Source organism: Podarcis bocagei, assembly GCF_964188305.1.
Source record: "Podarcis bocagei genome assembly, chromosome: 7".
Taxonomy (NCBI): Eukaryota; Metazoa; Chordata; class Lepidosauria; order Squamata; family Lacertidae; genus Podarcis; species Podarcis bocagei.
In genome coordinates, this window is record NC_138132.1 from 18,204,721 (window position 1) to 18,228,861 (window position 24,141).

A 24,141-nucleotide genomic window follows, 5' to 3' on the forward strand; every position below is an offset into this window, starting at 1 on the left:
CTGAAGATGAAACTATGTGCCATGTGCTATTTCAGTGTCTATATCTCCCACCATGCCATTTTCCACTGTAGGCTTTGAAACATCAAATATTCATATAGCATCCTTTCATGCTATGATATGATCCTCAATATGGGCAAGAACTAGAAAGAGAAACAAAACAGGAGGCCCCTGCAAGTCTCCCTTCTCCAATTTCTGTATCCTTAAACTGGACTTTGGCCAGGATACCTTTACATAGAGTTCTGTGTACTCATGGCTCCTCAGAAAAGAAAATTGTCCTCTGTAAAGTAGCACAAATTATAAGGTTTCCAAATAACTTGTCTAATAAATTCAATTTGCTTTTCTATTTAGAACCTTGGTTTGGGAGAAACGTTGAAAGTGAGTATCGTGAAAGCTTTGTGTGATTACTATATGGTCTGTAGTAGTAATATGAGAGGAAGGGAGGGAAGGAAGGCACAATTTCCAAGAAAGGTCATACAAATATTTCCACTATTACTTTGTCTTTGCAAGTTGGACAGTCTGCTCTCCTTTACCTGCTCTTCTAACTTTAATGAGTAGGAGAGTGAACTCCATACCCAATATATCAGCCTGGCTGTTAGAGAGGGAGCCTCCTTTCGAGAAGGTATGGAAGAATTCAAGAAAGGAAATTGGCCAAAATGAAGGCAACTGCACAACACGTGAGACTGAATCAGTTTCTGTTGGTTTGCCTTTATATTCTGATCTTTGACACATGAAATGGTAGAATTCCTGCTTGAGGATGAAACTATGTGTTAGGTGGCATACCTGGGACTGGATCTCCCACCATACCATTTGCTAATCAGTTCGATTTGCTTTTCAGTTTAGGGTCTTGATGTGAATGCAGCCATGAATGTGTTGTGATTCTTGAGTGGGTTTCCTATATGATTCATAGCAGGAAAGTGGAAAGGAGATGGGGAGGAAAGGAAAAGTTATTCTCTGTCACAATATATAATTTCAGCCAGGGAAGAATTCACAGAGCTAAAATGCTTGCCATTTCCAAAGCCAGGAATTAATTTTTTAAGTATTCAGATATAATCTGCTGCCTCTTGCAGGTCTCCTTTTTTACACTCCTTTTCCTTAAATCCTGGACCTTGGCCAGACATGAATGTGTAATAAATTCAATTTCCTTTTCTGTTTAGAACCTTGATTTGCAAAAGACGTTGCAAGTGAGTATTGCGAAACCTTTGTGTGATTGCTATATGGTTTGTAGTAGTAAAATGGGAGAAAGAAAGGGAAGGAAGGAGGAACTCTTCTGATGATCCAAGGCATGGAAGAACTCATTAGGCGATAATGTTTGCCATTTGGCTGGCAACTAATATTATTTGCCACACCCATCCAGGGTCTAAAATTGCCTTAGTTCTACACTCTCACAGCCTGGGCTCAGTCTCTATATCTTTGTCTTGGGTAGCGGATCTCCTTGGCATCATCTTCTATTCAGAAAATTGTTCTACAGGAAATAAGAATCTTGGGTTTTTGTTTTTTTAATATAAAGGCTTTCAGGAAATGTCTGCAAGCAGGAGCAGGATGGCAACTAGTATAGCAGAACTTTCAAGCAAGTTCATAAAATTATTTCCACATTTTCCATGTATGGCCCATCTCCACTATTACTTTGTCTTTTCAAGTTGGACAGTCTACTCTTCTAACCTTAATGAATAGGAGACTGAATTCCACACCAAATATATCAGCCTGACTGTTAGAGAGGGACCCTCCTTTTGGGAAGATACGGAATCATTCACAAAAGGAAGTTGGCTAAAATGAAGGTAGCTGTGCAACACATGAGACTGAATCAGTTTCCGTTGGTTGCCTTTATATTTTGTTCTTTGCCACATGAAATGGTAGAATTCCTGCTTGAGGATGAAACTATGTGTTAGGTGGCATACCTGGGACTGGATCTCCCACCATTTGCTAATCAGTTCGATTTGCTTTTCAGTTTAGGGTCTTGATGTGAATGCAGCCATGAATGTATTGTGATTCTTGAGCGGGTTTCCTATATGATTTGTAGTGGGAAAGTGGAAGGGAGTTCGGGGTGGGGAGAGGAAAAGTTATTCTCTATTACAATATATAACCTCATGCTGAGAAGAATTCACAGAGCTAAAGTGCTTGCCCTTTCCTAAAGCAATGAATTCTTTTAGGCATTCAGATATAATCTGCTGCCCCCTGCAGGTCTCATTTTTTTACATTTCTGTATCCTTAAATACTGAACTTTGGCCAGACACTAATATCTAATAAATTCAATTTGCTTTTCTATTTAGAACCTTGGTCTGTCAGACAAGCTGCAAGTGAGTATTGCGAAAGCTGAGTGTGTTTACGATACGGTTTGTTGCAGTAAAATGGGAGGAAGAGAGAGAAGGAAGGAGGAACTCTTCTGTGACTCAGTGGATGACCCAAACCATGGAAGAACTCATTAGGCGATAATGTTTGCCATTTGGCTGGCAACTAATATTATTTGCCAGCCCTCTTTTCCAGAATGTATGTAATGATTCAAGGAAGGAAATGGGCTAAAATCCTGGACTTTTGGCTAAACATTCTCTCAAACAGAGGACACTTTTACACAGTGGACTGTGTGCTGATGGTTCTTCAGAATAAACAATTGTCCTCTGTCAAGTATTGCAAAATATATATCGTGCAAAGAACATGAAAGCCTAATACATTCATTTTGCTTTTCTCTGTAGGTTGTAGATCAATTGTTGAATGTGAGTATTGTGAAAGCTTTCTATGGTTATTCTATGGTTTGTAGTGAGAAAGTTCCATTTATTTACTTTTAGCGTGCTGTTGTGAAAGTGAATGTTTGCATTGTGAACCATTGTTTTGTCTACGTAGTCCATAATGGGAGAGTGGGAGGAAGGCGGGGAAGAAAAGAGTAGGTCCCCCCCCCCAAAAAAATAGAATCCGACTCAGGGAAGAACAAACAGATTGCCCTTTTTTAAAGGTAGGCATTTGTGAAGAGCATTTGATCATCATTTGCTGCTTCCCTACATTCATTGCTACCATTAAGGAAATGAAAGCTGGGGCGTCTCATTGTAGATCTCCCCAAGCAGTGATTCATATGTATCTGGACTTTGATTAATCTCCCTTCATATAGAGAGCACTTTTAAATAGCTGACAACCCTTCAAAGTAGATGACTTTCCTCTGTATAGGTGGGCACCTGACATAGTGTTAAGAGTACATAAAAGCCCAAGTAATTCCATTTGCTTTTCAATTTAGGATCCTCAGGTGCATTCGACACTGGAAGTGAGTATTTTGAAGTCTTTGTGTATTACCTATATGGTCTGTTTTGTTTGAACGTCGCCCTGCAAAATGCAATTCTCGGTCCATCCAGGGTCTAAAAATGCCTTTCTAAATCCCTGCAGCCTAGGCTCCGTCTATATATCTTTGTTTTGGGCAATATATATATATATATATATATATATATATATTGTACATACATCTCCACCTTATGGGGTTCTATTTAGGATAAATGGGCCTTCTTGGAGTAAAATATAGCAGAATAAGCAAGACCTCAAACTATAATAGCACTTACTTCAGGAATTTCTTTAAAGTTTTTCATGTAAAAGATATCTGAAAAGCTATTCAGGCTTTTCTTTTAAAAATGTGTTCCAAAACTGAGTTATAGCTTGCTGTTGCATGATAGAATTAACGCTTTGAAAGAATTCTTGTTAGTACTTGATATGTATTGACCCAACTATGTGTTACATGTCATATCTGTGACTGGATCTCCCATACCATTTGCTAATCAGTTCAATCTGCTTTTCAATTTAGCGTGGTGATGCGAATGGAGCCTTGGCAGTGAGTATTGAGATTTTTTTGTTTTCTTTTTAGTGGGAAAGTGGAGATGAGGAAGAAAGGAAAAGTTACTCTCTGTCACAATATAACCTCAGCCAGGGAAGAATTCACAGAGCTAAAATGCCTTGCCTTCCCAAAGGCAGGAATTTTGAACGATTATATTTTAGATATAAGCTGCTGCGCCCCGTATCCTTAAACTGGACTTTGGCCACATATTCTCTCAAAGGACACTTTTATATAGTGGACTGTGTACTGATGGTTCTTCAGAATAAACAACTGTGCTGTGTCAAGTGTTGCAGATTATAAGGGGTGCAAATAACATGAAAGCCTAACAAGTTTTATTTCTTTTTCACTGTAGAATGTGCAAAGTTTATTGAACGTGAGTATTGTGAAACCTTTGAATGATTATTATATTGTATGTAGTGTGAAAATAGAAAGCAGGAAGGGAAGGAAGGAGGTGGCCAGAGGATGATCCCAGCAAGGGAAGAACTCATTGGGCTATGGTTACAGATAGGTAGCCGTGTTGGTCTGCCATTGTCAAAATAAAAAAATTCCTTCCAGTAGCACCTTAAAGAACTAACTTAGTTGGTCTTTAAGGTGCTACTGGAAGGAATTTTTTTATTTTGTCATTGGGCTATGTTTGCCATTTGTTACAGGCTGGCAAGTTTTGATACCCAAGGAGAGAATTATAAAATTTAGCACAAAAACATAGGCAGTTCAACTTGTTATTTCCATTTAGTTCTTGTCTTTTTCAAAATATGATCCAAGCCAGGGAAGAGCAGACAGAGTTAATATGATTGCCCCTTTTTAAAGGTAGGCTTTTGTGAAGAGCATTTGATTATCATTTGCTGCTTCCCTACATTCATTGCTAACATTAAGGAAATAAAAGCTGGGATGTCTTATTGTAGGTGTCTCCAAGATAGTGTAATATGTAACTAGACTTGGATTGACATCCCTTTATATCTCTCCGGAGCCTCCCACAGCCTTCCAGAGGCCTCGCACAACCTTCCCAGAGTCTGGCAAGGTAGTAGCAGGCCTTGAGCGAATGGTTCCATGGGGCCTTCCTCACTTTGCATGGTTTTGCCTTTGTACGTAAACCCCCAAAACATGACACCAATGGGACATGCAGATCTACTGTACTGTATATTGTCACGTCATATGACAAGTCTTGGGTTTCCTGTTGGTGTAAAGCTTTTGGGAACATTGGGGTGTGAATGCCACACGAATAATTGGAGTATCTGAATTCTCCTAGTGCTCTGTCTCTTGAAGCTCATGTAATTTGAGTTGTATTAAAATGTTCATATCTCACATATCCTTCCTGGAAAAGGTCCCTTAGTATTGCTAACAGCCATAATAAAGCAAGAATCCGTGAAGCAAAGGAAACATATGAAACAAAACCCCAAAACTACAGCAGCAATGAGAAACGTGGAAGACATAGTAACTTATCTCTTCCTGAAATGTACGTTGAAACAAAGACTGGGCATAACCACCAAAGGCCCTTCCTTTCACACTCACCAACAACAACATAGTTAGTGCTGCAAACCAGAGCCAGGCCTTTTCTGAAAATCAAAGTGAGTTTCCTCCTGAGATTCAGATGTCTTCCTGCCCCAGTGCCCCCAGTCAGTCCAGGGTCTCAAATTGTTTTACTGTGTAACCATAGATTGGATTCTGTTCCTGTCCTTTTGCTTTGTGAAACTGATTTCCGTGGCATCCTCTTTTAATTTGTGTCAAAGTACTATTGTCCTGGAAGGGAAAATACACAAGGATTTTTGGGAAAGATCTGGACTTGGACCAGGCATCCCCTCAAAAGAGAACACATTATTATTGAAGACTGTCTGTTTTCAGTTATCTACTTTCAAAGACTGTCATCTGTAAAGTAGGGCACCTGAAAGCCTAATAAGTTCAATTTGTTTTTCAATTTAGGGTCTTGATTTGTCCAAAGTACTGGGCGTGAGTATTGTGGAACTTTTGTGTATTTATTATATAGTCTATATTGAGAAGGTGGGAAGGAGGCAAGGAGGAAGTTCTTCTCTCGCTCAGAATATGAGATCCCAGCCAGAGAAGAATATGACAAGCAATCGATTCTTCTGTTCTAAGCAGCCTACTATAGAAGGAACCCTTTGCAACTAAATTATCTCTTCTTTCTGTAGTAGTGTTGGATTCATGGTGTGTATTAGATCTTGAAGAGTTTGGTATTAAAGCAACAGGGTTACTCAGTTTCCCTCAGAGTTTCAGGTGTTTCTTTGAATCTTAATATGTAGCATATGAAAATATGAGGAAATGCTGCATATTGGTAAAAGTAAAAATATATGCTATTTGATACATATTTTTGATAGATTGATAATCATTCATATATTATGGATAACAATGAGACAGTTTTCAGCACAATGTGAGCAGGTAGTGCTGCCTCTGGAAACTGCAGCTTGCAGAACAGCCAGGACAGAGAGAAATCTGGATTTCTAGCGGGAATTGAGGACTTCAATTGCATCTTAATGTACATGGGGTCTAAGTGCACATCAATGGGAACACATGTTTCTATCTCATACTGGTAACTCACAACTTAACTTATGCACGTTCAGCTTACTCACTTGGCAAAACGTAAATAAATAAGGGGGCGGATGTTTGAGGGGAGAAACAAAATTATACAAAATTTTGGCTTTATGCGTTGTCCCTGGAACATAAGCCTCATGTATGTTGAGAGTCACTTCTGATACAGAGATGTGAACAGAAACAAGTATAATGTGTCTCTCCTGTAATATACTCAGAAATGGGGTGTGAATAGAAATAAATAACAATTTGATCTTTCCTGTATTTTCTTTGAATATATTTGATGATAAAATATATGAAAAACAAAAAAGCAAAAAACTAAAAGAACACTATTGTTTCCCTTTGTAAAACAACGACAGAGAAAGAAGAGATCTCCAGTAAGTATCCAATCCTCATTGTCACTTTTCAATTCAAAAAAAGAATTATTTATTTTTTAACATTTAGTCATGTGGTCGTATCCTGATTGATTCTGGTTCATGTCTTCTGGGAATCTGAAACTAAATCAAATAGCTCAGGCGTGGGTAGAATTTATTCTGGGCTCCTTCATTATACTGTTCTTTGGGGAGGTGTTTTTTGGGGGGCCGGGGGGTCCTGTCCTTCTCTTTGGGAAATTTTTATACTGCAACTGAAATCACAATTAAAAAAAAAAATCTTTGATGTAAGCTGGAAAACATCTAGTTATTTCCTAAAAGAGACCTTTTTGATGTTATGTCCCTCTGCTATATTTTTGTCCCTGTGGGTTGGTCTGTCTGGTATCCTCTCCTTTACCTTCTGTCCTAAGCCTTTCGGCAAATGATGATAGACATTTCACCGAATGTGTTAGCCCTAAATTTTGGGGAGGGGCCCTTCAGGAAATGATGAAGAAAGCCAAGGGGAAGAAAAAATCCAGTCTGCTGTAGAGATGAGGGAGAAATTATATTCAGCTATCATTTTAAAGCCCACTTATCTACTTCTCACGTTCTGAAACAAAATGCTGTACTAACTAGAACATATCAGCGCTTCTGAATTCAACATTCTCTGAATGTTGCAGTGCGGCTCTCCAGGCAAGCAGTGTGTACAAGAATGCATGGGGCAGGGTAAAAATATGCATTAAAATGTATTTATTAGTTAAATTCACATACAAAAAGTGCATTACATTACAGATTATTTGCAAGAATTTGAACATTAGGCAAAAGTGCATATAAGTCTTCTATATTAGGGGAAAATGCACCAAAATGCAAAAGGATTTTCTTGAGGGCTTAAAAAACCCCCACAAACTGTGGAAATGTGGAGAACAGATTTTCAGGATGGGAAAATGAAGATCTGAGAGAAACCAGAAGGGACATATTTGGCCATCCCCAGTCTGATGGCAACTGTGATCCACATCTAACTGAAGCACTTGGGATCCATCCTAAAATAGGTGCCTCAGGATGGCTAAGAAGTAATGTAAGAAGAGTAGTCATTGAAACCAAGAAAGCATACAAAGCAACACCCCTGCAAACCGCCAGCAATGACAGACATGGGAGCAATGTCACTTATCTAGTAGTGAAATGTACACTTAAACTTTGTTGTGTTTAGCTGATGCCCAAGAGATGGAACTCTTCCATGACTGAGTTCCATAACCTGAGCACAGTCACCAAGAAGACCCTCTCGTGCATGCTCACCAAGCACACCACAGTTGGTGATGGATATTCACATGTCTTCCTGTGTGCTCCACCCCAAATAAGACCACTCAGTACAGGGCCTGAACTCTTTCTCTCTGTATTTGCTTGGGGGAGCTGATCTTTTTGGCATCCACTTTTCCTTCTGTTCAGAACATTGTTGTAGTGGAAGTGAAAATCCAGAAGCTTTCTTAGGAAACATATGGGAGCAGGATCTGGCTGGCAAATAGTATACCCAAATGAACACCCCAATGATTTTTCTAAAAAGGGTTTTCAGATTTTCCACATTATGCCCCATCTTCACTATTTCCTTCTCTTTGCAATTTGGTTGGCCTCCTCTCCTTTCTTACGGAATTGCCCTGTAAAGAAAAATGACTAATATGGAGGCAGCTGTGATGCAGATGAGACTGAATTAGTTCAGATCGCTTTTGCTTTCTCTTCTGATGTTTCCTTGATGAATAGGGGAATCCTTGCCTTAGGACCTAAATATGTGTTACATGACATTTCCACATGTTAAGCAGTTAAGAGAACATGACAGACTAACAAGTTGAATTTCCTTTTCAATTTAGCTTCTGGGTGGAGCAACTAGCGTGAGTATTGAGAAATCTTCATACCCTAAGATTTGTAGTGGGAGGGAGAAGGTCTTCTGTTGCTCATATGATGATCCCACTGGGGGAAAAATTCACTACGCTATAATGTTTTCCATTTGTGAAAGCCAGGCATTATTACTCAATGAAGTTTGAATTCCAAACCAAGGAATTATAAAACTTGGCCTCATCAATAACTTATATTATCCTACTGGCTGGCAACCAGTATAGCAGAATGTCCAAGCAATTCCATGAAAATATTTTCAAATTTTACATAAGTTACTTTTTGTTGTTGTTTTACACATTTTCCACTGTTACTTTGTCTTTGCACGTAGGACGGTCTGCTCTTCTTTATCTGCTCTGCTAACCCTTGTTTGCCTGTAAATTCTTTAGTTTGCCTGTAAATTCTCATTTTCCCACATGAAGTGGGAGAATCCCTGCCTGAAGATAAAAGTGTGTTACGTGGTGGCTGGAGCTCCCATCATGCAGTTTGCTAATCAGTTCAATTTGTTGTTCAGTTTAGAACCTTGGTTTGTCTGATGTAGTGGACACGAGTATTATGGCACTTTTGTGTACTTATTGTATGATCTGGAGTGGGAAACTGGGAGGGAGGGCTTTTCTGCCTCAAAATATGATATCACTGCCAGGGAAGAAAATGACGAACAATCTGTTCTCCAGTTCTAATTAGTTTACTATAGAAGGAACGGTTGTTTGGCTGAGTTTTCTCTTCTCTTCATAGTACTGTTCGATCCTTGTGTGTGTTAGATTCAGTCTATATTTCCAGAAAGAATATATTGAAAAGTTTGGTGCAAAAGCAACAAGCTTGATCACATTTTTCTTAGAGGTTCTGGTATCTCTTTGGATCCTTTTACGCAGTTTATGAAAATATGGTAAAATTCTGCCTTTTGAATGCTGAAGTCTCCTATTTCAGGCACTTCAGTGAGGAATGATTGAGCTGTTGAGTAAAGACTAGCTAATAAATTAAATTTTAGGCCCACCCAGGAATTTAAATTGCTTTATTGAACCTCCACATCCTGGGCTCTAATTTCATATCCTTTTGGGGGGCAGCTGATCGCCTAGGGCAAAGGCATCCTCTTCTCTTCAGAAAATTGTTGTACTGGAAATAAGCATTGTGGGTTTTTAATAAAGGTGTTTTTTAAAGGAAAGGTCTGTAAGGAGGACCTGGCTGGTAACTAGTATAGCTGAACCTCCAGGCAGTTTCATGAAAGCACTTTCAAATTTTCCATGTTATGCCCCATCTCCACTAATACTTGGTCTTTGCACGTTGGACACTCAACTCTCCTTCATCTGCTTTTCTAACCTTAATGGAAAAGGAGAGTGGAGTCCACATCAAATCTATCAGCCTGGTTACTTGAGAGGGACCTTCCTTTCAGAAAGATATGGAATTACCCAGGAAAGGAGATTGGCTAAAATGAAGACATGTGAGACTGCCTTTAGACCCGTTTGCTTATTTATTCTGATCTTTCCCTCAGGAAAAGAGGGAATCGCTGCCTGAGGATGAAACTATGTGCCATGTGCCATTTCAGTGTCTATATCTCTCACCATGCCATTTTCCACTGTAGGCTTTGAAACATCAAATATTCATATAGCATCCTTTCATGCTATGATATGATCCTCAATATGGGCAAGAACTAGAAAGAGAAACAAAACAGGAGGCCCCTTCAAGTCTCCCTTCTCCAATTTCTGTATCCTTAAACTGGACTTTGGCCAGGATACCTTTACATAGAGTTCTGTGTACTCATGGCTCCTCAGAAAAGAAAATTGTCCTCTGTAAAGTAGCACAAATTATAAGGTTTCCAAATAACTTGTCTAATAAATTCAATTTGCTTTTCTATTTAGACCCTTGGTTTGGGAGAAACGTTGAAAGTGAGTATCGTGAAACCTTTGTGTGATTACTATATGGTCTGTAGTAGTAATATGAGAGGAAGGGAGGGAAGGAAGGCACAATTTCCAAGAAAGGTCATACAAATATTTCCACTATTACTTTGTCTTTGCAAGTTGGACAGTCTGCTCTCCTTTACCTGCTCTTCTAACTTTAATGAGTAGGAGAGTGAACTCCATACCAAATATATCAGCCTGGCTGTTAGAGAGGGAGCCTCCTTTCGAGAAGGTATGGAAGAATTCAAGAAAGGAAATTGGCAAAAATGAAGGCAACTGCACAACACGTGAGACTGAATCAGTTTCTGTTGGTTTGCCTTTATATTCTGATCTTTGACACATGAAATGGTAGAATTCCTGCTTGAGGATGAAACTATGTGTTAGGTGGCATACCTGGGACTGGATCTCCCACCATACCATTTGCTAATCAGTTCGATTTGCTTTTCAGTTTAGGGTCTTGATGTGAATGCAGCCATGAATGTGTTGTGATTCTTGAGTGGGTTTCCTATATGATTCATAGCAGGAAAGTGGAAAGGAGATGGGGAGGAAAGGAAAAGTTATTCTCTGTCACAATATATAATTTCAGCCAGGGAAGAATTCACAGAGCTAAAATGCTTGCCATTTCCAAAGCCAGGAATTAATTTTTTAAGTATTCAGATATAATCTGCTGCCCCTTGCAGGTCTCCTTTTTTACATTCCTTTTCCTTAAATCCTGGACCATGGCCAGACATGAATGTCTAATAAATTCAATTTCCTTTTCTGTTTAGAACCTTGATTTGCAAAAGACGTTGCAAGTGAGTATTTTGAAACCTTTGTGTGATTGCTATATGGTTTGTAGTAGTAAAATGGGAGAAAGAAAGGGAAGGAAGGAGGAACTCTTCTGATGATCCAAGGCATGGAAGAACTCATTAGGCGATAATGTTTGCCATTTGGCTGGCAACTAATATTATTTGCCACACCCATCCAGGGTCTAAAATTGCCTTAGTTCTACACTCTCACAGCCTGGGCTCAGTCTCTATATCTTTGTCTTGGGTAGCGGATCTCCTTGGCATCATCTTCTATTCAGAAAATTGTTCTACAGGAAATAAGAATCTTGGGTTTTTGTTTTTTTAATATAAAGGCTTTCAGGAAATGTCTGCAAGCAGGAGCAGGATGGCAACTAGTATAGCAGAACTTTCAAGCAAGTTCATAAAATTATTTCCACATTTTCCATGTATGCCCCATCTCCACTATTACTTTGTCTTTTCAAGTTGGACAGTCTACTCTTCTAACCTTAATGAATAGGAGACTGAATTCCACACCAAATATATCAGCCTGACTGTTAGAGAGGGACCCTCCTTTTGGGAAGATACGGAATTATTCACGAAAGGAAGTTGGCTAAAATGAAGGCAGCTGTGCAACACATGAGACTGAATCAGTTTCCGTTGGTTGCCTTTATATTTTGTTCTTTGCCACATGAAATGGTAGAATTCCTGCTTGAGGATGAAACTATGTGTTAGGTGGCATACCTGGGACTGGATCTCCCACCATTTGCTAATCAGTTCGATTTGCTTTTCAGTTTAGGGTCTTGATGTGAATGCAGCCATGAATGTATTGTGATTCTTGAGCGGGTTTCCTATATGATTTGTAGTGGGAAAGTGGAAGGGAGTTCGGGGTGGGGAGAGGAAAAGTTATTCTCTGTTACAATATATAACCTCATGCTGGGAAGAATTCACAGAGCTAAAATGCTTGCCCTTTCCTAAAGCAATGAATTCTTTTAGGCATTCAGATATAATCTGCTGCCCACTGCAGGTCTCATTTTTTTACATTTCTGTATCCTTAAATACTGAACTTTGGCCAGACACTAATATCTAATAAATTCAATTTGCTTTTCTATTTAGAACCTTGGTCTGTCAGACAAGCTGCAAGTGAGTATTGCGAAAGCTGAGTGTGTTTACGATACGGTTTGTTGCAGTAAAATGGGAGGAAGAGAGAGAAGGAAGGAGGAACTCTTCTGTGACTCAGTAGATGACCCAAACCATGGAAGAACTCATTAGGCGATAATGTTTGCCATTTGGCTGGCAACTAATATTATTTGCCAGCCCTCTTTTCCAGAATGTATGTAATGATTCAAGGAAGGAAATGGGCTAAAATCCTGGACTTTTGGCTAAACATTCTCTCAAACAGAGGACACTTTTACACAGTGGACTGTGTGCTGATGGTTCTTCAGAATAAACAATTGTCCTCTGTCAAGTATTGCAAAATATATATCGTGCAAAGAACATGAAAGCCTAATACATTCATTTTGCTTTTCTCTGTAGGTTGTAGATCAATTGTTGAAAGTGAGTATTGTGAAAGCTTTCTATGGTTATTCTATGGTTTGTAGTGAGAAAGTTCCATTTATTTCCTTTTAGCGTGCTGTTGTGAAAGTGAATGATTGCATTGTGAACCATTGTTTTGTCTACATAGTCCATAATGGGAGAGTGGGAGGAAGGCGGGGAAGAAAAGAGTAGGTCCCCCCCCCCAAAAAAAAGAATCCGACTCAGGGAAGAACAAACAGATTGCCCTTTTTTAAAGGTAGGCATTTGTGAAGAGCATTTGATCATCATTTGCTGCCCCCCTACATTCATTGCTACCATTAAGGAAATGAAAGCTGGGGCGTCTCATTGTAGGTCTCCCCAAGCAGTGTTTCATATGTATCTGGACTTTGATTAATCTCCCTTCATATAGAGAGCACTTTTAAATAGCTGACAACCCTTCAAAGTAGATGACTTTCCTCTGTATAGGTGGGCACCTGACATAGTGTTAAGAGTACATAAAAGCCCAAGTAATTCCATTTGCTTTTCAATTTAGGATCCTCAGGTGCATTCGACACTGGAAGTGAGTATTTTGAAGTCTTTGTGTATTACCTATATGGTCTGTTTTGTTTGAACGTCGCCCTGCAAAATGCAATTCTAGGTCCATCCAGGGTCTAAAAATGCCTTTCTAAATCCCTGCAGCCTAGGCTCCGTCTATATATCTTTGTTTTGGGCAATATATATATATATATATATTGTACATACATCTCCACCTTATGGGGTTCTATTTAGGATAAATGGGCCTTCTTGGAGTAAAATAAAACAGAATAAACAAGTCCTCAAACTATAATAGCACTTACTTCAGGAATTTCTTTAAAGTTTTTCATGTAAAAGATATCTGAAAAGCTATTCAGGCTTTTCTTTTAAAAATGTGTTCCAATGCTGAGTTATAGCTTGCTGTTGCATGATAGAATTAACGCTTTGAAAGAATTCTTGTTAGTACTTGATATGTATTGACCCAACTATGTGTTACGTGTCATATCTGTGACTGGATCTCCCATACCATTTGCTAATCAGTTCAATCTGCTTTTCAATTTAGCGTGGTGATGCGAATGGAGCCTTGGCAGTGAGTATTGAGATTTTTTTGTTTTCTTTTTAGTGGGAAAGTGGAGATGAGGAAGAAAGGAAAAGTTACTCTCTGTCACAATATAACCTCAGCCAGGGAAGAATTCACAGAGCTAAAATGCCTTGCCTTCCCAAAGGCAGGAATTTTGAACGATTATATTTTAGATATAAGCTGCTGCACCCTGTATCCTTAAACTGGACTTTGGCCACATATTCTCTCAAAGGACACTTTTATATAGTGGACTGTGTACTGATGGTTCTTCAGAATAAACAACTGTGCTGTGTCAAGTGTTGCAGATTATAAGGGGTGCAAATAACATGAAAGCCTAACAAGTTTTATTTGTTTTTCACTGTAGAATGTGCAAAGTTTATTGAACGTGAGTATTGTGAAACCTTTGAATGATTATTATATTGTATGTAGTGTGAAAATAGAAAGCAGGAAGGGAAGTAAGGAGGTGGTCAGAGGATGATCCCAGCAAGGGAAGAACTCATTGGGCTATGGTTACAGATAGGTAGCCGTGTTGGTCTGCCATTGTCAAAATAAAAAAATTCCTTCCAGTAGCACCTTAAAGAACTAACTTAGTTGGTCTTTAAGGTGCTACTGGAAGGAATTTTTTTATTTTGTCATTGGGCTATGTTTGCCATTTGTTACAGGCTGGCAAGTTTTGATACCCAAGGAGAGAATTATAAAATTTAGCACAAAAACATAGGCAGTTCAACTTGTTATTTCCATTTAGTTCTTCTCTTTTTCAAAATATGATCCAAGCCAGGGAAGAACAGACAGAGTTAATATGATTGCCCCTTTTTAAAGATAGGCTTTTGTGAAGAGCATTTGATTATCACTTGCTGCTTCCCTACATTCATTGCTAACATTAAGGAAATAAAAGCTGGAATGTCTTATTGTAGGTGTCTCCAAGATCGTGTAATATGTAACTGGACTTGGATTGACATCCCTTTATATCTCTCCGTAGCCTCCCACAGCCTTCCAGAGGCCTCGCACAACCTTCCCAGAGTCTGGCAAGGTAGTAGCAGGCCTTGAGCGAATGGTTCCATGGGGCCTTCCTCACTTTGCATGGTTTTGCCTTTGTACGTAAACCCCCAAAACATGACACCAATGGGACATGCAGATCTACTGTACTGTATATTGTCACGTCATATGACAAGTCTTGGGTTTCCTGTTGGTGTAAAGCTTTTGGGAACATTGGGGTGTGAATGCCACACGAATAATTGGAGTATCTGAATTCTCCTAGTGCTCTGTCTCTTGAAGCCCATGTAATTTGAGTTGTATTAAAATGTTCATATCTCCCATATCCTTCCTGGAAAAGGTCCCTTAGTATTGCTAACAGCCGTAATAAAAGCAAGAATCCGTGAAGGAAAGGAAGCATATGAAACAAAAACCCAAAACTACAGCAGCAATGAGAAACGTGGAAGACATAGTAACTTATCTTTTCCTGAAATGTACGTTGAAACAAAGACTGGGCATAACCACCAAAGGCCCTTCCTTTCACACTCACCAAGAACAACACAGTTAGTGATGCAAAACAGAGCCAGGCCTTTTCTGAAAATCAAAGTGAGTTTCCTCCTGAGATTCAGATGTCTTCCTGCCCCAGTGCCCCCAGTCAGTCCAGGGTCTCAAATTGTCTTACTGTGTAACCACAGATTGGATTCTGTTCCTGTCCTTTTGCTTTGGGAAATTGATTTCCATGGCATCCTCTTTTAATTTGTGTCAAAGTACTATTGTCCTGGAAGGAAAAATACACAAGGATTTTTGGGAAAGATCTGGACTTGGACCAGGCATCCCCTCAAAAGAGAACACATTTTTATTGAAGACTGTCTGTTTTCAGTTATCTACTTTCAAAGACTGTCATCTGTAAAGTAGGGCACCTGAAAGCCTAATAAGTTCAATTTGTTTTTCAATTTAGGGTCTTGATTTGTCCAAAGTACTGGGCGTGAGTATTGTGGAACTTTTGTGTATTTATTATATAGTCTATATTGAGAAGGTGGGAGGGAGGCAAGGAGGAAGTTCTTCTCTCGCTCAGAATATGAGATCCCAGCCAGAGAAGAATATGACAAGGAATCGATTCTTCTGTTCTAAGCAGCCTACTATAGAAGGAACCCTTTGCAGCTGAATTATCTCTTCTTTCTGTAGTAGTGTTGGATTCATGGTGTGTATTAGATTTGGTCCACATTTCCAGAAATACTATCTTGAAGCGTTTAGTATTAAAGCAACAGGGTTACTCAGTTTCCCTCAGAGTTTCAGGTGTTTCTTTGAATCTTAATATGCAGCATATGAAAATATGAGGAAATGCTGCATATTGGTAAAAGTAAAAAAAATATGCTATTTGATACATATTTTTGATAGATTGATAATCATGCATATATTATGGATAACAATGAGACAGTTTTCAGCATAATGTGAGCAGGTAGTGCTGCCTCTGGAAACTGCAGCTTGCGGAACAGCCAGGAGAGAGAGAAATCTGGATTTCTAGCGGGAATTGAGGACTTCAGTTGCATCTTAATGTACACGGGGGTCAAAGTGCACATCAATGGGAACACAAGTTTCATTCTTATACTGGTAACTCACAACTTAACTTATGCACGTTCAGCTTTACTCACTTGGCTAAACGTAAATAAATAAGGGGGCGGACATTTAAGGGTAGAAACTTTGTTAACCCTACCTTAGGAGAGTATTTGGAGGTGCAGGGAGAATGTATTTTGATTATACAAAATGTTGGCTTTATGCGTTGTCCCTGGAACATAACCAGAGTCACTTCTGATACAGAGATGTGAACAGAAACAAGTATAATGTGTTACTCCTGTAATATACTCAGAAATGGGGTGTGAATAGAAATAAATAACAATTTGATCTTTCCTGTATTTTCTTTGAATATATTTGATGATAAAATATATGAAAAACAAAAAAGCAAAAAACTAAAAAACACTATTGTTTCCCTTTGTAAAACAACGACAGAGAAAGAAGAGATCTCCAGTAAGTATCCAATCCTCATTGTGACTTTTCAATTTAAAAAAAGAATTATTTATTTTTTAACATTTAGTCATGTGGTCGTATCCTGATTGATTCTGGTTCATGTCTTCTGGGGATCTGAAACTAAATCAAATAGCCCAGGCGTGGGTAGAATTTATTCTGGGCTCCTTCATTATACTGTTCTTTGGGGAGGTGTTTTTTGGGGGGCCAGGGGGTCCTGTCCTTCTCTTTGGGAAATTTTTATACTGCAACTGAAATCACAATTAAAAAAAAAAATCTTTGATGTAGGCTGGAAAACATCTAGTTATTTCCTAAAAGAGACCTTTTCGATGTTATGTCCCTCTGCTATATTTTTGTCCCTGTGGGTTGGTCTGTCTGGTATCCTCTCCTTTACCTTCTGTCCTAAGCCTTTTGGCAAATGATGATAGACATTTCACTGAATGTGTTAGCCCTAAATTTTGGGGAAGGGCCCTTGAGGAAATGATGAAGAAAGCCAAGGGGAAGAAAAAATCCAGTCTGCTGTAGAGATGAGGGAGAAGTTAGATTCAGCTATCATTTTAATGCCCACTTGCCTACTTCTCACTTTCTGAAACTAAATGCTGTACTAATTAGAACATATCAGCGCTTCCGAATTTAACATTCTCTGAATGTTGCAGTGCTGCTTTGCAGGCAAGCAGTGTGTACAAGAATGCATGGGGCAGGGTAAAAATTGCATTAAAATGCATTTATTAGTTAAATTCACATACAAAAAGTGCATTACATTACAGATTATTTGCAAGAATTTGAACATTAGGCAAAAGTGCATATAAGTCTTCTATATTAGGGGGAAATGCACCAAAATGCAAAAGGATTTTCTTGAGGGCTTAAAAAAACCCCACAAACTGTGGAAATGTGGAGAACAGATTTTCAGGATGGGAAAATGAAGATCTGAGAGAAACCAGAAGGGACATATTTGGCCATCCCCAGTCTGATGGCAACTGTGAACCACATCTAACTGAAGCACTTGGGATCCATCCTAAAATAGGTGCCTCAGGATGGCTAAGAAGTAATGTAAGAAGAGTAGTCATTGAAACCAAGAAAGCATACAAAGCAACACCCCTGCAAACCGCCAGCAATGACAGACATGGGAGAAATGTCACTTATCTAGTAGTGAAATGTACACTTAAACTTTGTTGTGTTTAGCTGATGCCCAAGAGATGGAACTCTTCCATGACTGAGTTCCATAACCTGAGCACAGTCACCAAGAAGACCCTCTCGTGCATGCTCACCAAGCACACCACAGTTGGTGATGGATATTCACATGTCTTCCTGTGTGCTCCACCCCAAATAAGACCACTCAGTACAGGGCCTGAACTCTTTCTCTCTGTATTTGCTTGGGGGAGCTGATCTTCTTGGCATCCACTTTTCCTTCTGTTCAGAACATTGTTGTAGTGGAAGTGAAAATCCAGAAGGTTTCTTAGGAAACATATGGGAGCAGGATCTGGCTGGCAAATAGTATACCCAAATGAACACCCCAATGATTTTTCTAAAAAGGGTTTTCAGATTTTCCACATTATGCCCCATCTTCACTATTTCCTTCTCTTTGCAATTTGGTTGGCCTCCTCTCCTTTCTTACGGAATTGCCCTGTAAAGAAAAATGACTAATATGGAGGCAGCTGTGATGCAGATGAGACTGAAACAGTTCAGATCGCTTCTGCTTTCTCTCCTGATGTTTCCTTGATGAATAGGGGAATCCTTGCCTTAGGACCTAAATATGTGTTACATGACATTTCCACATGTTAAGCAGTTAAGAGAACATGACAGACTAACAAGTTGAATTTCCTTTTCAATTTAGCTTCTGGGTGGAGCAACTAGCGTGAGTATTGAGAAATCTTCATACCCTAAGATTTGTAGTGGGAGGGAGAAGGTCTTCTGTTGCTCATAGGATGATCCCACTGGGGGAAAAATTCACTACGCTATAATGTTTTCCATTTGTGAAAGCCAGGCATTATTACTCAATGAAGTTTGAATTCCAAACCAAGGAATTATAAAACTTGGCCTCATCAATAACTTATATTATCCTACTGGCTGGCAACCAGTATAGCAGAATGTCCAAGCAATTCCATGAAAATATTTTCAAATTTTACATAAGTTACTTTTTGTTGTTGTTTTACACATTTTCCACTGTTACTTTGTCTTTGCACGTTGGACGGTCTGCTCTTCTTTATCTGCTCTGCTAACCCTTGTTTGCCTGTAAATTCTTTAGTTTGCCTGTAAATTCTCATTTTCCCACATGAAGTGGGAGAATCCCTGCCTGAAGATAAAAGTGTGTTACGTGGTGGCTGGAGCTCCCATCATGCAGTTTGCTAATCAGTTCAATTTGTTGTTCAGTTTAGAACCTTGGTTTGTCTGATGTAGTGGACACGAGTATTATGGCACTTTTGTGTACTTATTGTATGATCTGGAGTGGGAAACTGGGAGGGAGGGCTTTTCTGCCTCAAAATATGATATCACTGCCAGGGAAGAAAATGACGAACAATCTGTTCTCCAGTTCTAATTAGTTTACTATAGAAGGAACGGTTGTTTGGCTGAGTTTTCTCTTCTCTTCATAGTACTGTTCGATCCTTGTGTGTGTTAGATTCAGTCTATATTTCCAGAAAGAATATATTGAAAAGTTTGGTGCAAAAGCAACAAGCTTGATCACATTTTTCTTAGAGGTTCTGGTATCTCTTTGGATCCTTTTACGCAGTTTATGAAAATATGGTAAAATTCTGCCTTTTGAATGCTGAAGTCTCCTATTTCAGGCACTTCAGTGAGGAATGATTGAGCTGTTGAGTAAAGACTAGCTAATAAATTAAATTTTAGGCCCACCCAGGAATTTAAATTGCTTTATTGAACCTCCACATCCTGGGCTCTAATTTCATATCCTTTTGGGGGGCAGCTGATCGCCTAGGGCAAAGGCATCCTCTTCTCTTCAGAAAATTGTTGTACTGGAAATAAGCATTGTGGGTTTTTAATAAAGGTGTTTTTTAAAGGAAAGGTCTGTAAGGAGGACCTGGCTGGTAACTAGTATAGCTGAACCTCCAGGCAGTTTCATGAAAGCACTTTCAAATTTTCCATGTTATGCCCCATCTCCACTAATACTTGGTCTTTGCACGTTGGACACTCAACTCTCCTTCATCTGCTTTTCTAACCTTAATGGAAAAGGAGAGTGGAGTCCACATCAAATCTATCAGCCTGGTTACTTGAGAGGGACCTTCCTTTCAGAAAGATATGGAATTACCCAGGAAAGGAGATTGGCTAAAATGAAGACATGTGAGACTGCCTTTAGACCCGTTTGCTTATTTATTCTGATCTTTCCCTCAGGAAAAGAGGGAATCGCTGCCTGAGGATGAAACTATGTGCCATGTGCCATTTCAGTGTCTATATCTCTCACCATGCCATTTTCCACTGTAGGCTTTGAAACATCAAATATTCATATAGCATCCTTTCATGCTATGATATGATCCTCAATATGGGCAAGAACTAGAAAGAGAAACAAAACAGGAGGCCCCTTCAAGTCTCCCTTCTCCAATTTCTGTATCCTTAAACTGGACTTTGGCCAGGATACCTTTACATAGAGTTCTGTGTACTCATGGCTCCTCAGAAAAGAAAATTGTCCTCTGTAAAGTAGCACAAATTATAAGGTTTCCAAATAACTTGTCTAATAAATTCAATTTGCTTTTCTATTTAGACCCTTGGTTTGGGAGAAACGTTGAAAGTGAGTATCGTGAAACCTTTGTGTGATTACTATATGGTCTGTAGTAGTAATATGAGAGGAAGGGAGGGAAGGAAGGCACAATTTCCAAGAAAGGTCATACAAATATTTCCACTATTACTTTGTCTTTGCAAGTTGGACAGTCTGCTCTCCTTTACCTGCTCTTCTAACTTTAATGAGTAGGAGAGTGAACTCCATACCAAATATATCAGCCTGGCTGTTAGAGAGGGAGCCTCCTTTCGAGAAGGTATGGAAGAATTCAAGAAAGGAAATTGGCAAAAATGAAGGCAACTGCACAACACGTGAGACTGAATCAGTTTCTGTTGGTTTGCCTTTATATTCTGATCTTTGACACATGAAATGGTAGAATTCCTGCTTGAGGATGAAACTATGTGTTAGGTGGCATACCTGGGACTGGATCTCCCACCATACCATTTGCTAATCAGTTCGATTTGCTTTTCAGTTTAGGGTCTTGATGTGAATGCAGCCATGAATGTGTTGTGATTCTTGAGTGGGTTTCCTATATGATTCATAGCAGGAAAGTGGAAAGGAGATGGGGAGGAAAGGAAAAGTTATTCTCTGTCACAATATATAATTTCAGCCAGGGAAGAATTCACAGAGCTAAAATGCTTGCCATTTCCAAAGCCAGGAATTAATTTTTTAAGTATTCAGATATAATCTGCTGCCCCTTGCAGGTCTCCTTTTTTACATTCCTTTTCCTTAAATCCTGGACCATGGCCAGACATGAATGTCTAATAAATTCAATTTCCTTTTCTGTTTAGAACCTTGATTTGCAAAAGACGTTGCAAGTGAGTATTTTGAAACCTTTGTGTGATTGCTATATGGTTTGTAGTAGTAAAATGGGAGAAAGAAAGGGAAGGAAGGAGGAACTCTTCTGATGATCCAAGGCATGGAAGAACTCATTAGGCGATAATGTTTGCCATTTGGCTGGCAACTAATATTATTTGCCACACCCATCCAGGGTCTAAAATTGCCTTAGTTCTACACTCTCACAGCCTGGGCTCAGTCTCTATATCTTTGTCTTGGGTAGCGGATCTCCTTGGCATCATCTTCTATTCAGAAAATTGTTCTACAGGAAATAAGAATCTTGGGTTTTTGTTTTTTTAATATAAAGGCTTTCAGGAAATGTCTGCAAGCAGGAGCAGGATGGCAACTAGTATAGCAGAACTTTCAAGCAAGTTCATAAAATTATTTCCACATTTTCCATGTATGCCCCATCTCCACTATTACTTTGTCTTTTCAAGTTGGACAGTCTACTCTTCTAACCTTAATGAATAGGAGACTGAATTCCACACCAAATATATCAGCCTGACTGTTAGAGAGGGACCCTCCTTTTGGGAAGATACGGAATTATTCACGAAAGGAAGTTGGCTAAAATGAAGGCAGCTGTGCAACACATGAGACTGAATCAGTTTCCGTTGGTTGCCTTTATATTTTGTTCTTTGCCACATGAAATGGTAGAATTCCTGCTTGAGGATGAAACTATGTGTTAGGTGGCATACCTGGGACTGGATCTCCCACCATTTGCTAATCAGTTCGATTTGCTTTTCAGTTTAGGGTCTTGATGTGAATGCAGCCATGAATGTATTGTGATTCTTGAGCGGGTTTCCTATATGATTTGTAGTGGGAAAGTGGAAGGGAGTTCGGGGTGGGGAGAGGAAAAGTTATTCTCTGTTACAATATATAACCTCATGCTGGGAAGAATTCACAGAGCTAAAATGCTTGCCCTTTCCTAAAGCAATGAATTCTTTTAGGCATTCAGATATAATCTGCTGCCCACTGCAGGTCTCATTTTTTTACATTTCTGTATCCTTAAATACTGAACTTTGGCCAGACACTAATATCTAATAAATTCAATTTGCTTTTCTATTTAGAACCTTGGTCTGTCAGACAAGCTGCAAGTGAGTATTGCGAAAGCTGAGTGTGTTTACGATACAGTTTGTTGCAGTAAAATGGGAGGAAGAGAGAGAAGGAAGGAGGAACTCTTCTGTGACTCAGTGGATGACCCAAACCATGGAAGAACTCATTAGGCGATAATGTTTGCCATTTGGCTGGCAACTAATATTATTTGCCAGCCCTCTTTTCCAGAATGTATGTAATGATTCAAGGAAGGAAATGGGCTAAAATCCTGGACTTTTGGCTAAACATTCTCTCAAACAGAGGACACTTTTACACAGTGGACTGTGTGCTGATGGTTCTTCAGAATAAACAATTGTCCTCTGTCAAGTATTGCAAAATATATATCGTGCAAAGAACATGAAAGCCTAATACATTCATTTTGCTTTTCTCTGTAGGTTGTAGATCAATTGTTGAAAGTGAGTATTGTGAAAGCTTTCTATGGTTATTCTATGGTTTGTAGTGAGAAAGTTCCATTTATTTCCTTTTAGCGTGCTGTTGTGAAAGTGAATGATTGCATTGTGAACCATTGTTTTGTCTACATAGTCCATAATGGGAGAGTGGGAGGAAGGCGGGGAAGAAAAGAGTAGGTCCCCCCCCCCAAAAAAAAGAATCCGACTCAGGGAAGAACAAACAGATTGCCCTTTTTTAAAGGTAGGCATTTGTGAAGAGCATTTGATCATCATTTGCTGCCCCCCTACATTCATTGCTACCATTAAGGAAATGAAAGCTGGGGCGTCTCATTGTAGGTCTCCCCAAGCAGTGTTTCATATGTATCTGGACTTTGATTAATCTCCCTTCATATAGAGAGCACTTTTAAATAGCTGACAACCCTTCAAAGTAGATGACTTTCCTCTGTATAGGTGGGCACCTGACATAGTGTTAAGAGTACATAAAAGCCCAAGTAATTCCATTTGCTTTTCAATTTAGGATCCTCAGGTGCATTCGACACTGGAAGTGAGTATTTTGAAGTCTTTGTGTATTACCTATATGGTCTGTTTTGTTTGAACGTCGCCCTGCAAAATGCAATTCTAGGTCCATCCAGGGTCTAAAAATGCCTTTCTAAATCCCTGCAGCCTAGGCTCCGTCTATATATCTTTGTTTTGGGCAATATATATATATATATATTGTACATACATCTCCACCTTATGGGGTTCTATTTAGGATAAATGGGCCTTCTTGGAGTAAAATAAAACAGAATAAACAAGTCCTCAAACTATAATAGCACTTACTTCAGGAATTTCTTTAAAGTTTTTCATGTAAAAGATATCTGAAAAGCTATTCAGGCTTTTCTTTTAAAAATGTGTTCCAATGCTGAGTTATAGCTTGCTGTTGCATGATAGAATTAACGCTTTGAAAGAATTCTTGTTAGTACTTGATATGTATTGACCCAACTATGTGTTACGTGTCATATCTGTGACTGGATCTCCCATACCATTTGCTAATCAGTTCAATCTGCTTTTCAATTTAGCGTGGTGATGCGAATGGAGCCTTGGCAGTGAGTATTGAGATTTTTTTGTTTTCTTTTTAGTGGGAAAGTGGAGATGAGGAAGAAAGGAAAAGTTACTCTCTGTCACAATATAACCTCAGCCAGGGAAGAATTCACAGAGCTAAAATGCCTTGCCTTCC

At 39.1% G+C, this 24,141-nt stretch overlaps 1 protein-coding gene across 1 annotated transcript in view; it reads left to right on the plus strand.

Annotated features, from left to right (window-relative positions):
- Window positions 1–24,141, plus strand: part of LOC308591526 (uncharacterized protein) — a gene marked incomplete at its 5' end in the record, with an annotated part of 148,098 nt that overhangs the window by 18,601 nt on the left and 105,356 nt on the right. Inside the window, 26 exons of the mRNA XM_081202292.1 lie at window positions 349–375; window positions 1,155–1,181; window positions 2,268–2,294; window positions 2,688–2,708; window positions 3,221–3,247; window positions 3,776–3,802; window positions 4,158–4,178; window positions 5,723–5,749; window positions 6,706–6,723; window positions 8,556–8,576; window positions 10,434–10,460; window positions 11,240–11,266; window positions 12,353–12,379; window positions 12,773–12,793; window positions 13,305–13,331; window positions 13,848–13,874; window positions 14,230–14,250; window positions 15,796–15,822; window positions 16,845–16,862; window positions 18,694–18,714; window positions 20,572–20,598; window positions 21,378–21,404; window positions 22,491–22,517; window positions 22,911–22,931; window positions 23,443–23,469; window positions 23,984–24,010. Of these exons, the coding sequence (XP_081058418.1) occupies window positions 349–375; window positions 1,155–1,181; window positions 2,268–2,294; window positions 2,688–2,708; window positions 3,221–3,247; window positions 3,776–3,802; window positions 4,158–4,178; window positions 5,723–5,749; window positions 6,706–6,723; window positions 8,556–8,576; window positions 10,434–10,460; window positions 11,240–11,266; window positions 12,353–12,379; window positions 12,773–12,793; window positions 13,305–13,331; window positions 13,848–13,874; window positions 14,230–14,250; window positions 15,796–15,822; window positions 16,845–16,862; window positions 18,694–18,714; window positions 20,572–20,598; window positions 21,378–21,404; window positions 22,491–22,517; window positions 22,911–22,931; window positions 23,443–23,469; window positions 23,984–24,010 (642 nt within the window). The remainder of the gene's footprint in view (window positions 1–348; window positions 376–1,154; window positions 1,182–2,267; window positions 2,295–2,687; window positions 2,709–3,220; window positions 3,248–3,775; window positions 3,803–4,157; window positions 4,179–5,722; window positions 5,750–6,705; window positions 6,724–8,555; window positions 8,577–10,433; window positions 10,461–11,239; window positions 11,267–12,352; window positions 12,380–12,772; window positions 12,794–13,304; window positions 13,332–13,847; window positions 13,875–14,229; window positions 14,251–15,795; window positions 15,823–16,844; window positions 16,863–18,693; window positions 18,715–20,571; window positions 20,599–21,377; window positions 21,405–22,490; window positions 22,518–22,910; window positions 22,932–23,442; window positions 23,470–23,983; window positions 24,011–24,141) is intronic.